The sequence below is a fragment of the Periplaneta americana genome, chromosome 14 (genome assembly GCF_040183065.1).
Source record: "Periplaneta americana isolate PAMFEO1 chromosome 14, P.americana_PAMFEO1_priV1, whole genome shotgun sequence".
In the NCBI taxonomy this organism is placed as follows: domain Eukaryota; kingdom Metazoa; phylum Arthropoda; class Insecta; order Blattodea; family Blattidae; genus Periplaneta; species Periplaneta americana.
In genome coordinates this window covers 82,566,303-82,580,446 of record NC_091130.1, presented here as the reverse complement: position 1 = coordinate 82,580,446, position 14,144 = coordinate 82,566,303, and the positions used below count along the sequence as shown (strand labels likewise).

General features: G+C 35.4%; 1 protein-coding gene across 1 annotated transcript in view; it reads right to left on the bottom strand.

Moving 5' to 3' along the window:
- Positions 1-14,144, bottom strand: part of LOC138713513 (otoferlin-like) — a 1,213,561-nt gene that overhangs the window by 72,294 nt on the left and 1,127,123 nt on the right. The window contains exons 16-18 of the mRNA XM_069845682.1: positions 10,453-10,569; positions 7,737-7,889; positions 5,039-5,239 (exon numbers count right to left, since the gene is read on the bottom strand). Coding sequence (XP_069701783.1) covers positions 5,039-5,239; positions 7,737-7,889; positions 10,453-10,569 — 471 coding nt within the window. The remainder of the gene's footprint in view (positions 1-5,038; positions 5,240-7,736; positions 7,890-10,452; positions 10,570-14,144) is intronic.

The following is a 14,144-nucleotide window of genomic DNA, read 5'->3' as shown; positions in this document are numbered from 1 at the left end:
ATATGGAAAGTGGCAGCACTATGTGGTTTTTGACCATGTAATCTTAAAGGGACAAAGATCGAAACCAGTAAAGTAGAAAAACGTTATTCACATATACACGAGTTTTTATTCATAATACAGTGTAGTACGTAATTGACTTTAAAAAAACTTTGTTATTGTTCAGTACTTCATATACATACACTGTTGTAATTAAAAAAAAAAAGCGATCTGGATAACATGGAAGGCTGGATAATTGGAACTCTATTGTATGTATATGTATATGTATATGTATATGTATATGTATATATATATATATGTGTGTGTGTGTGTGTGTGTGTGTGTGTGTGTGTCTGTATATATATTCACAATTTTCTGCTCAAGGGCAGGTCTTTCACTGCAAACCCAGCATTTTCCAGTTTTTTCTATTTTCTGCCTTCCTCTTAGTATCATCTTCTCTTATGCTTACAGCATCATATCATCAGCAAATCTTATGCACTTTATTAAATAGATTTATTCGTTCCACAATATTGTTACATTTGCTTGTTAGCATAGAATAAAGAACATGTCCAATTCTTACGTTTAACATATAAAATGCAAATATGAAATATGTACAGAATTAATACCTTAATAACAATAATAGTTTATACAATGCAATATGTTTACCATTTAATAGTATTAAAATATTTACACAGTACTGTGAAATGTCAAGAATTCATCTACAGAATAGAAAGTGTGAGATATTAAGTAATTTTTTAGTTTTACCTGAAATAATGCAGGGTTTTGACCAGGGGCGTATTTTGCGGACTACCGGGGCTACCAGCAGTAGCCCAAGGAAATTACAAAAGAAAAAGTTTATAATATAACATAATGTAATAATTTTGTATTATTAGTTTTACCATAGTAATTAAAATTAAAGTAATTGTTAGATTTATATGCGCTCTCTGCTCTCGAAAAGAAACAAGTTGTCAAGGCGGCATCGCTGGAGAAACCGCTTGCTACGTGAGGTAGCCTGTGACCGTTCCGCTCACGCTGTCCTTCGCACAACTGCCCATCCCCCACTCCCTACTGTTTCTATCGTGCAGTGCAGGCCGTGGAGTTGCCGCTCTCGTGATCGGTTTCTTCGCAGGCACAAAGCAACAATACGCTTAGTACGCTAGCTCTAAATGTGATTGTGTTCTTGCAGTGCATTATTTTAAATCTGTGATTTGTTCGAGTGTCTAAGAGTTATATTAATTGTGAATTATTAAGTTTTTAATTTCCCAATTAAGTGATATTGTGAAAAATATGGCAGAACAAGTTTCTGGAGAAGTTTGTGTTGAAAATGACTGTGTAATAGAAGATTTATTAAAAGTGCCTTTTAACAGTCATACATAACAACGAGAAAGTTGAAATTGTGAAAATGGAAAGACCAACTCCTGAGTTAAATTTGTCCATGGACGTAAAAGAAAAACAGCGTGAGTACACACGCCATTTCACTTCAACATCATATGGTAAGTGGAATTGGTTGTGTGGTACTTCTAAACTATCTAAACTATTTTGCTGGCCATGTTTGTTATTTAGCCGCGAAACTAATGTGTGGTCAAAAGAGGGGTTTTCTAATATGAACTCCCTTCGAGCGGCAGTCCTAGAATACGACAAATCAAAAGCTCATATTTGTAGTAGCATGAACTTTGCAAACTTTGGAAAGACAAGAATTGATTTACAGCTAGATAAGCAAAAAGCTCTACACATCAACCAACACAATGCTCTTGTGAAAAAAAAAATCGGGAGATTTTATTGCGTCTTATTAACGCAGTCTGCTTTCTAGGAAAACAAGAATTGGCTTTTCGGGGTCATAACGAGAGTGTGGAATCAGACAATATAGGAAATTATATTGAATATTTAAGTTCCTTAAGTGAATTTGACCATTTACTGGCCAATCATCTTGAGAGTTCAACAGTATTTCGTGGTACTTCTCCCGCAATTCAGAATTACTTAATATTTGCTATAAGTGGGGTTATGATAAAGAACATAAAACCTTTTGTGGCCATTGTTGTTGATGAAACAAGTTACTGCTCTAATCAGAGTCAATTGTCCACTGTTTTAAGATACGTCGACAGTACTGCCAATGTTCAAGAACAGTTTATAGGATTCACAAATGTCAGTTCGGACAAAACTGCTGCTGCTTTGTTTCAGCATGCGGAAGGTGTTACAGCAGAATACAATGTCGGCAATAAGTTAATTGCACAGACATACGATGGTGCTTCAGTTATGGCGGGAAATATTAATGGCTTGAAAACAAAAGTTCAAGAAAAGCATCCTCAAGCACTATTTGTCCATTGTTACAGCCATGTTCTCAATTTAGTTTTGCAACAAACTACTTCATCCATTCCAGAATGCCGCATTTTTTTCAAAACACTGTCGGGTTTAGCTGCATTTTTCTCATCATCTCCTAAAAGATCAGAAAACTCAAGGAATTTATGAACAAGAAACTCCCAAAAGTAGCACCAACTAGATTGAATTTTACATCTCGGCTTGTAAATACAGTAAAGGAATACAGAGAAAAACGGACTGCTTTCTTTAAAAATATCATTTGTAATGACTCTGAAGAAAACTGGGATGATGCTGTAATTGTGCAGGCTCAAGGATATTTGAATTTTTTCACACAGTTTCAGAATGTATTTCTTCTTGAAGTCTATGCTAGAGTGTTCACACATACAGATGTGCTCTACAATATTCTTCAGACAAAAAGTCTAGACATAGCATGCTACTTGCAAGAGGTATCAAAGTTAAAAAAAATACTATATCCGAGTTCAGACGTAGTGGGTTTCCGTCCATATGGAGTAATATGGAAAATGAAAATTCTTCAGCCAATACAATGGAACCACCATTAAAACGAAGAAAAGGAGATGATGAATTGAAATACAGGCAGCTGTACTACATCATACTAGATCGTATGCACATGGAAATTACTGACAGATTTTCTGATTATAGAAAGCTTCAGTTCACACATCTTCTAGATTCTCAAAAATTTTCTGCTTATAGAGAAAACTTCCCGAATGAGGCACTAAACAAATTATTTCAGTCCTATAACAGTCACTTTGATCAAATACGTTTGAAAAATGAATTAAGTGTAATATATTCAGCAGAAGTCTTTGATTTTTCGAACAAACCTATCCATGAAATATTATCTGCCATATATGAAAACCAGCTAAACCAAGTTATTCCTGAAGTCCTAAAATTGGCAACATTAATTGTGACAATACCAGCTACGTCAGCATCGGTAGAAAGAACATTTTCTGCGTTGAAGAGAATAAAATCCTACTGTAGATCAACTCATACACAAGAACGTTTATCCGGCTTGGCACTGATGTCCATTGAAAAGTCATTTCTACAGAAACTTTGCAAGTGGCCCAACTCTAATTTCAATGACGAAGTCATCAACGTATTTTCGTCCCAATCAAGACGTCTGGAATTCACATAAATATGTAAGGAATTTTATTATAGGGATTTTAAAATATATTTTGTGTAATAATAGGGTCAGTGGTAGCCCAAACCCTTTAACCAGTATACGCCACTGGTTTTGACTATGATTCTTAATGTCTTCAGGAAGACTATTGAACATTTTTATCATCATGTAACGTACTCCCCTTTGATAGCATAATAAATTTGATGATGGCGTACGAAAATCCTTCTTTCTGCGGGTATTTATACTATGTATGGCTGAATTAGTTGGAAAATTTTATTTATTACATAAGAGAAAATTTATTAAAGAGTATATGTACTGATTTGTTAAGGTCAGAATCTCTAATTTTTTAAAAAATAATCTACATGATTCTCTAGCCTTTGCTCCAACTATTATTCTAATGACTCATTTTTGTAATAAGAATATATTTTTACTATCTGCAGAATTTTCCCAAAATATTATTCCGTAGGACATAATGGAATGAAAATAGGCAAAATATATTGTGACAGCCACATCGAGACTCGATCACGCGTCCCGCAAGAGGACAGGTCGCGCGGGAGTCGACACAGGCTCCACAGAGCACTGGGGGGCGGTATGCGGAGAGGAGAGGAGAAACAGCAGCATGCTGGGCCGCGGGAGAGAGGGGGAAGTAAGCAGCTGGTGACTGTGGGGAGAAATCCAGAGAAGTCTGGATAGGCATCATCTTTTAGGCATCTGTCGATTGTTCGCGAGATCGTACTTTCCGGAAACTACGGTTTAGTTATAAATACGACACGCGAGTGAACTTGAGCAGTTGTTGTTGTTGTTGTTATAGTCGGTGGACAGCAAGCCAGCCAGTCTTGTGCAGCAATGAAGCCAGCTTCGAGACCGGAGTTCGACTTGAGTGTGTCTGCAGCTGTGTGAGCGTCCGAAGTCCTGAGTTTGAGTGCAGTAGACCACAGTTGGGGGACCTGAGTTCGAAGTTCAGTGGACTGTCTCTGAAGGTCTGGGGTTCGTGATACTGTGAACTCGAGTGACTGAGCTAGAAGAACTAGCCAAGGCAAACGAACTGTGAACTGAGAACTGACAGTTCTGATTTGTAAATAGTGTTTTGTGAACATTAGTTAAGATTAGCAGTACATTGTTGTTCTCAATAATTCAAGTAAATTGTCATTGTCGTCTGTGGAGTGCAATAACGAATACTGTCTTACTGTGTGGAGTGGAAATCCCATTGTTGACGGGAGTGTTTACATTCAATTATAGCAAGTGATTATTGTTGCTTTGAATAAAAGTTACATTCTTGATTTGTATAAAAGTTACAATATTGTCTTTATTCTTCTGAAAACAGTTCTTAGATGTTGAACAGTGTATGTGATAAAATTTAACAGAGCATATTTTGTTATTTTGAGTGCACAGATCCAGGTTTCTAAGTGCATATATGCATGCATATAAATCAACCCCAAGTGATAATGACAAAAATTATGTAGGTAATGATAATAGTGACAGTGTAGTAGTAATAGTGTTGATGGTGTTGGTGTTGATAAATGTACTGGTACTCGATTTGTGATAAATGTATTGAATTCAACATCATCATAAAGGTTCTATAAAACAGAAATGAATCTCGCAATGACTCACGTGCTTCTCCACATAGTGTATCACAGATGGAGGTAGAGCACGCGGTCTCTCTGCATTTCGGATCTCGTGAGACAATTCGTAGCCTTTGGGCAGTCCATTAACAAAATTCTTTTTGTGTTTGAGGAGTCCCAGCCACATGTAGATCTGCAGTTTGGCCTGGATGGTCCATCCACTTGGTCCCATCCCTCTCTTCCCTGGCAGCTGGAGGAAAACCAACACAACACTTGTAGTAGCATGTCACCATATTATCTCTGTGGAGTGTCCACATAGGTGTAGAGGGAGTCACAATTGAGAACGAGAGGGGAGGGGGAACGAAAAGAGATTATTGCTAAGATCCAAGTTAATCTTAGAGAAGAAACATATTTCCATGTGTGTAGAACTGTTTGATATTTGTGATACGGTACCTGAGAAAAAATGAATTCACATTTTTTCTTCTAATCTTCGAGGTGTTAGAACAGCAGCAACAGCAGCAATAATAATAATAATAATAATAATAATAATAATAATAATAATAATAATAATAATAATAATAAAAACTGACGCACCATTATCATTTTTCTTTTTCTTATTAGCTTTCATTGCTTCTTTACTTGTTTGTAACTTATCTTATTCTGTGAACTGCCATTCTTTATTTGTTTGTTTAATTGTTTGTCTTTTTTTTACTCTTATCTTTCATCATCTATTTGTTCTGTTTTTGTTTTGTATGCTTTGTCTAATGGCAGCCTATAATTTGAGGAAGCTCTGTAAAAAATAATAATAATAATAATAATAATAATAATAATAATAATAATAATAATAATAAAATATGGGAAATGCCCGTCATTATTCGGTTGAGAAGCTTTGTCATCTAGTCTGCTGTCAAAAAATCTGAAAGTTAGAATTTATAAAACAGTTATATTACTGGCTGTTCTGTATGGTTGTGAAACTTGGAGTCTCACTTTGAGAGAGGAACAGAGATTAAGGGTGTTTGAGAATAAGGTTCTTAGAAAAATATTTGGGGCTAAAAGGGATGAAGTTACAGGAGAATGAAGTTACACAATGCAGAACTGTACGCATTGTTTCCTTCACATGACATAATTAGGAACATTAAATGCAGACGTTTGAGATGGGCAGGGCATGTAGCATGTATGGGCGAATCCAGAAATGCATATAGAGTGTTAGTTGGAAGACCGGAGTGAAAAAGATCTTTGAGGAGGCCGAGACGTAGCTGGGAGGATAATATTAAAATGGATTTGAGGGAGTTAGGATATGATGATAGAGAGTGGATTAATCTTGCACAGGATAGGGACCGATGGCGGGCTTATGTGGGGGCGGCAATGAACCTCCGAGTTCCTTAAAAGCCATTTGTAAGTAAGTAAAGTAAGTAAGTAAGTAAGTAATAATAATAATAATAATAATAATAATAATAATAATAATAATAATAATAATAATAATAATAATTCCTTTCCTTTAAAAGAACGTCTTTAGAAAAGTAATTTCTATACGAATAATTAATTACGGTATAAGGTCTTATATAAGAAACAAAACATAAAAAAAAGAAAAATAATAATACAGTGGTTTTCGAATAAATCAACAGTTTGGGTCATTCTATCTGATAAAGACCCTTTACTTTTGTACTAAAAATTATTATACATTTCATTCCAGATAAATCGACATGTAGATACTAATTTATTTTTGCTAATGTGGACACTTGAGTTCTGTATCTCCATGATACGTATGTAGATACTGAATATGAACAAAATTTAACCAATACAGTGATGTGTCGTCAATGGACTAGTAAGACTAGCCTAATCCTCTAAATATCATCACCTTATAAAATTTATTACATTTCATGTTTAAATTTTAAAATGTTTGAAGACATGACAATTGACAATGTAAATCTGTTTCCTCCTCTTAGAATCCTTTTGTCACTAACGATAACTTTATATTTTTCAGCATGGAACATATCATAATGCCATATTAAATTATATTTTTTGCACCTGACATGTTTTTACAAATAAAACACTGTCCACTCCCTACTTTGATTCTTAAAAAGAAAGAATAACAATTTACAGTCATCGTTAAACTCAATTCCATATTTCTGCTTTGCCACATTCATGGAGATACGTAGTACATACATACACGGACACTTTACCCCTGATCTGTACGAAACGAACTACCTACATTCATCTTCACTTCTACCTTACAGATGGTAGTAGCAAGGGAACAAACATGATTTTATTTATCCGTATGGGAAAACCGCTCAAACGGGAAGCCAATTGCCAGCCCTGCTCTATTGAATAAAAATTCCAAGCCAAAGACAATTTTTATGATGACGTCATAGAAAAATTTGCCCGAAAAGGAAAGGAAGATTACGTTGATGTACACATGGAGGTGGTAACTGGTAAGTCTTATTTTCGTTGTAATATGTATTACCTAACATATTTTTATATTTTTTCTGTGTAGATTTGTTAAATAGTGTCATGACAATTCCATTACTGCTGGTCTCCCCCTGAAAAAGTCACCGCTCGCTGCTGAACCAATAGTTCAGTATAAATCGTTGTACATAGAAAGAAGACATGGATTTCCGCGAATATCTGGAAGTCAAGTTGTTTGTGATATCACAATATTCTATTCATACTTCACATAACAAGAAAGGAAAGCTGATTTGGCGAGACCGTTACTTCATATCAGTGAAGTATGATACTCGTGTAGTTACCTTTAGGAACAAAGTTTGTACTCTGGCGCAGTCCCGTCCACACTCTTCATCCACTATCGAGTAGATCAGATCACGTGCAGGGATTCGCTGATAGGCTGTCCTCTTGCCAGAACTTATTGCCCACACAAATATGTCTGGCATTGAGTGCTGTGGCTGTGGGAATTCATTCGAAATGTATAAATTACATCATGAGTTGTTGGTACTCTAACTCCAGTAATTCAACATTTAACCCAGCATACCTTTACTGTCATCAATATAACTCAACAATATCTATAAACAAAACTAAAATATTAGCTTTCAACGGATCAAATACCATAAGAGCCAAAATCATCATAGAAGGAAAAACCGTTGAACAAGTCAATTGCTTTGGTTGCAATATCTCTTATTTTAAAAATGAAGACATTTTAAATAAAATTAATAAATTTAGCTATGTTTATGGTACTATAAAGAGATCTCTAAAAATACGAGAAGAGAAACTAAAATAAAGCAAACTGGCTTTCAGGTAGTAGCTCCCTGTAAAGCAGGTTTGAATAATTTCAAGGAAAAATTGTTCCGGGGCCGGGTATCGATCCCGGGAAAAATTGTGATGGTGTCGTGTATAATTCCTGGGATAGCTCAGTCAGTAGAGCGTTCGCGCGCTAAGCGAAGGGTCCCGGGATCGATACCTGGCCCCGGAACAATTTTTCCTTGAAATTATTCAAACTAAAATAAAGTTTCATAAAGTGATGGCAGTTCCTATACTATTATATGGCTGTGAATTTTGAACTTTAACTACCGGTAAAAAAGAAGAACAAACGATTGAAACAGTTGAAATGAAATTTTTAAGAAATATTGCTGGATATAACTTAATAGATAAAAAAAAGAAGTGAAGATATTCGAAATGAATTGAATATCTTTAAGTTAACAAACAAAATAAAACAATATAGAAACAACTGGAAGGAACATGTCGACAGAATGAATGATTTCCACATTCCAAAATTAGTTTTAAATTATAAACTGTCAGGTATAAGAAATATTGGCAGACCAAGAAAAAATGGATACAACTTTTTGACTAAAACCTATGAGCTTTGATGGCTTAAACCGTGAAATGTTGATGATGATGATGATGATGATGACGATGATGATGATGATGATGATGATGATGATGATACCTTTATTCAAAGTTGAATAGTTACAGAGACAACTGCACAACAAAATGAGATCTTGCTGTTCCGAGGGCAGTATGTCCAATCAGAATCTTCCAGTTAGACCAAGAGGAAAAAAAGATGGAGTGTAATTGGACCATATGAGAAAAATAATTGTTGAGAGTACCTAGCTAGAAACATCACTTCCATTTCGACCATGAAGTATAAAACACATGTATAAAATTAGTCACAGCCATAGCAACTGTATGAAATGACCTTTAGACTATACATTATGTTTTCACCTATTCTCTCATAGGCCCTAATTACAGTAATTATGGAAAGTTCAGTTTTGACATTACTCTCACAAATTCATTTATGGATCGTTAATTTCTTTTGAACAATGTACGTTAATGTAATTCTCCAATCGTTCATTTTTCTCTTTATGCAATTTCCGATTTCTTTTGTTTACTGACCAAGTTGATTTTTGTGAACTTTCATTAAGACGTCCATAAACTGAAAAATATTTGGGCGCGAGCTGTAGAATCTGGAATTAAAATGACGGAAATGACAAATATGCATTTGTAAAACATGATATGTTGCCGTACATGCTAGTCCATAGAGGAGAGGGACTTGCTTATGTAAGTAGCTTCCTCCTTTCTCGCTTAACATTGAATGTACGACAGGCATGAGAGACAGCAAGCAAGACATTAATTTGGTCGAATTGGAAACGAGTCATTCTTCTGTTACTCACCCCTACCTAATCGATCTATCTTAATCTGACCTGAACAACAGTTCCTTTTTCCTGCTCGAACTGGCATATCATGATCAAAGTTCGAAAATTTGGTTGGTAATAATCTACAAACGAGGACATAGTTCTGACGATTTGCTTGGTGATTCTTGTAGAGAGAGTAGGCTATGCTTAAGAGAACAGGATTGATTTGTATGGTTTTGTTCAACAATTCACTTTCATTAAAGTTTTGTATTTGAACCAATGTTTAGAACATGTAAATAAAGAAAAAACATAACATATTAATGTTTCTTTGAATGTTTACTTAATAACAAAAAGGCTCATAATTCTAAATTTCCTGTACAAGTAACTCCCTAACAATAGGTGCCTTTTTGAGCATAAGTATGTTGGATTAAATCAATGTAAAATGGATCGAGAAAAACGCTCTTGAATTCCTAAACACACTGTATATAGCGTGAATGACACAATAAATGGATTTAGAGAACCTTGGAAATAAAACTAAGAAATCGTTATAATTAATTACAAACACATAGGACGGAGGACGCTAGATGTCTGATTCCTAAGTGAATGAAGGGAAGGAACAGGAAGGATAAGATGGTTACCTTTTATGTTAGTCTGTATAACATCCAATCTCTCAGATTTATTTTCCTTTCAAGATTCATGTCAATACTTCATGGTCCTTCATTGTTTCAACCAGGGAAATTAGAATCTAATGAAAAGCATGGTACGGTATATAATAATTAACCTCCAATGATAATACAATTGAAATTGCTAAATTTGGGGCATTATATTTGTAAAAGAGAAATTGAATAATGATAATCAATGTTTTACACTTGGTACTCACGTCCTCAACTAGGAACCTGAGCTTCTGGAGGTAGGATTGTGCCGTCTTATATCTCTCCTTGAAGGAATGTTTTGTGACAAGAGCTTTCAGATTTCTTGCCATGTTTCCGATTTGTTCCTGTTGAATTACAAGCAACTTTTAATACTGGAAAAGTCATAACTTCCAACATACAGTCATGCAACATCAGTTAATCATCTAACCAAAAAGCAAAATCAAAGTTAAATCATCTGCAATGTAGGAAGTGTTAACTCGTATGAGTCATAAATATAATATATCGGTACTCAAAGTGTATAGGAACAAGATATGTGTAGTCAGGATAGGAATCTACTAGTGATTTTCAATTTTCCACCAGTCGAATGCAGCACAACATTAGTTCTTTCCTGCAAATAGAATCTTGTTATTAAAAAAAAAGTACCGGTATTAAATATAGATGCTATTATTTAACTTATTGAACTATAACCTGCGAATGGTCATTATATGAGATTTTCTCTCAAACGTTCTTTTAAACATTGTTATAATTATGTCTTCAGTGACAGTCACCAGAGAGTTCATCAATCGTTTAGCTCACTTTCTAACTTTGACAAATAATTTGGTAGTTTCAAAAGTTAGACATTTCACGTAGTTTGGTGGTAATGACATCCATATATCAAGTGTGAGATTTTCTCTCATTGCGTGACTAATGGTGTTACGATTTCTTGCGGTTATTTGCTGTAAGTGCCGGGCTTCTCTTGTTACTATACACCTATCTGTAGAAGATTGATTGTCGTCTTGTGTGTTTATGCACCTCTAATCTAGATTAGCTGTGAATAACCCACGAATCACATGTGGACTCTCGGTATAGACCTATTTGCCTCGGTCTCCTAGTGTCAATCTAAAAATTAAATATTATTGACAATTAGAAGTTTATGTAAATGACACTTATTAATACTACTAATAATAACAGCAATAATAATAACAATAACACATTCATAATAAATAAATCAACGAACTGATTTAATTAATTTTTATTGATTTAGAAATTTATAATTAATGTGACAAATTATTATAGACCAAAATCATGCTGAATAACAAGATTAGCTATGCTGTAGTGACAAAAATAAATACTGTGAGAAAAATTCTCATGCACAACCAATCATGTACGTTTTACTCTAATGATCTAGACAGCTTAAAAATGATAATAAAATGTTATGCATGTAATGATGATGATGATGATAATGATGATGATAATGATGATGATGATAATAATAATAATAATAATAATAATAATAATAATAATAATAATAATAAAAACAACTGACGAAGGGAGATTCTTATGATACCAGACAGGCCAAGAAAAGAAGTAGTCGCTAAAGTCTACTTAATCACTAAACATGACTGTCTTGCACAAGTAGTAGTAGTAGAGTGTGACAGCGTCTTGCCGTCATAGCTCTGAACTGTGACAGCTGCGAGAAAATCGCTGCGACAGATAATGGCGATTTAGTGACAGTGTGATTTTTTGTGTTCAGCTGATTCATGGTGATTGCGATTGTCACATATAGTCATATAATCATAGTCGCTATCATCATTAAGGAGAAATGGGATTGAAAGTAAATAATAGTAAAATACAATAGCCTATATGCATTCATCTAGGAAAGGCTCAGGAAATATGAATGAAGTACATCTTAATGGGAAGAGGTATGGAAAGTGTCAACAATTTAAATATTTGGGGTCAGTGATCATAGAGGATAATAATAGAGGAACAGAAATAAGATCTCGAATAGCAGCTGGTAATAGAAGTTATCTATCTCGAAAATCTTCAAGTCACATACGATCAGTCAGAACTCAAAACTGGTTATGTATAACGGAGTGCTGAAACCAGTTGTGATATATGGTGCAGAGACCTGGACGATGACAGTTGGAGAGGAGGAGAGTCTAAGGAGATGGGAAAGAAAAGTCTTAAGGAGAATCTTTGGTTCAGTGAAAGAAGGAGAAATGTGGAGGATAAGAAGAAATACAGAGCTTCAGGAGCTATATAATAAGCCAGATATTGTAACTGAAATAAAAACTAATAGATTGAGATGGCTGGGACATGTAATAAGAATGCCAGATGAGAGAGTGGCTAAGAAAGTTTTTTAATGGAAAACCAGGAGGCCAATGACTTAGGGGAAGACCTAAGAAAAGGTGGTTGGAGGATATAGAGGAAGATTTGAAGAAGATGGGAAAAGATGGAGAAATAGAGTAGAGAATGGAAAAGAATGGGCTAGAATTGTTCGGGAGGCCAAGGCTCTACATGGGCTGTAATGCTGAGGAGTAAGTAAGCTATAATCGCTATGAGTCGCATATTGGGCGGAGATGGCAATTTCTCTTGCTATGACAGATAATTGCGATTTTGTCACAGTGTGATTTTGTGTTCGGCTAGTTCTTGGCAATTGTGATTGTCACATATAGTCTATAATCGCAGTTACCATCACTGCTATGAGTCACATATTGGGCGGAGATGAAGATTTCCCATGCTGTGACAGATGATGGCAATTTTTTCATAGTGTGATTTTTGTTTTTGGCTGAGTCATGGTGATTGGAATGTTGTCGAGTTATCCTGTATGTAACCCAACTACATAAAAATAAATCGTTTGCCACTACAAAACAACAGATGTTTATGTTTATCACTCTTCTGCGAATTGGCATAGGCCTACTGATGTCATAAATACATATTATATCAACAATACTTATTAGCACTGCAAGTAACAAACACGCTGTGCGAGTGTACATTTGAGAATCAAAGAGTTGAGTGGGGCAATAATAGAACCCAATTATCAAGTTAGTATGAATCTCCTGATTTGGAGTTATCTGGAGTTGTCACAATGGTCATATATTATAATCGCAGACCACATCAGTCACCATCATCGCTATGAGTGACAATACTTTGGAAGCACATCAAGTGTATCAGGAACGATACCCCAAGATGTTATTTTAGTTGGTTATTTAACGATGCTGTATCAACTACTAGGTTATTTAGTATCGATGGAATTAGTGACATAGATGGTATTTGGCGATATGAGGCCGAAGATTACCTGATATTCGCCTTATGGTTGGGAAAAACCTCGGAAAAACCAAACCAGGTAATCAGCCCAAGCGGGAATCGAACCCATGCTCGAGCGCAACTTCAAATCAGGAGGGAAACGTTTCAGCTGACTGAGCTACGCCGGTGGCCCTAAGACGTTATCAATGGGCATTGTATAGATAGAGGTGAAACAATTGCTTGGTTTTCACGCTCATCTGATCTAAACCCATTGGACTTTTTCTTGTGAGAGTACGCAAGTACTTAAGTCTCATGTGTCCGACTGCTGTAGATGATGCTGTAACTCTCTGTGCGTAAATTGTGGTAGCCTATCAGATAATACATAGCCTACTAGTACTAGCCTAGGGCAATGTTCGAACATGAGAGGATATATCAAGATATTACTAACTTAGCCCTACGCAATCGACATCCACCAATAGGTAGAAGTGAAGCATTTAAACTAAAATAACTGAATCCATTGAAAACTGGTAAGAGGCCTTATGTTCGGTTCATGTTTGCTTAGTCTCGGTAGAACTGAAGTTTGCTTTATGTTTGTTCAGTCTTTCTTCTTCCTTATGTTCGCCTTAGGTCCTACCCTTCCGCACCTTTATGCTACAATGTTTAATTCCATAAGCATGACCACGAAACTTATGAG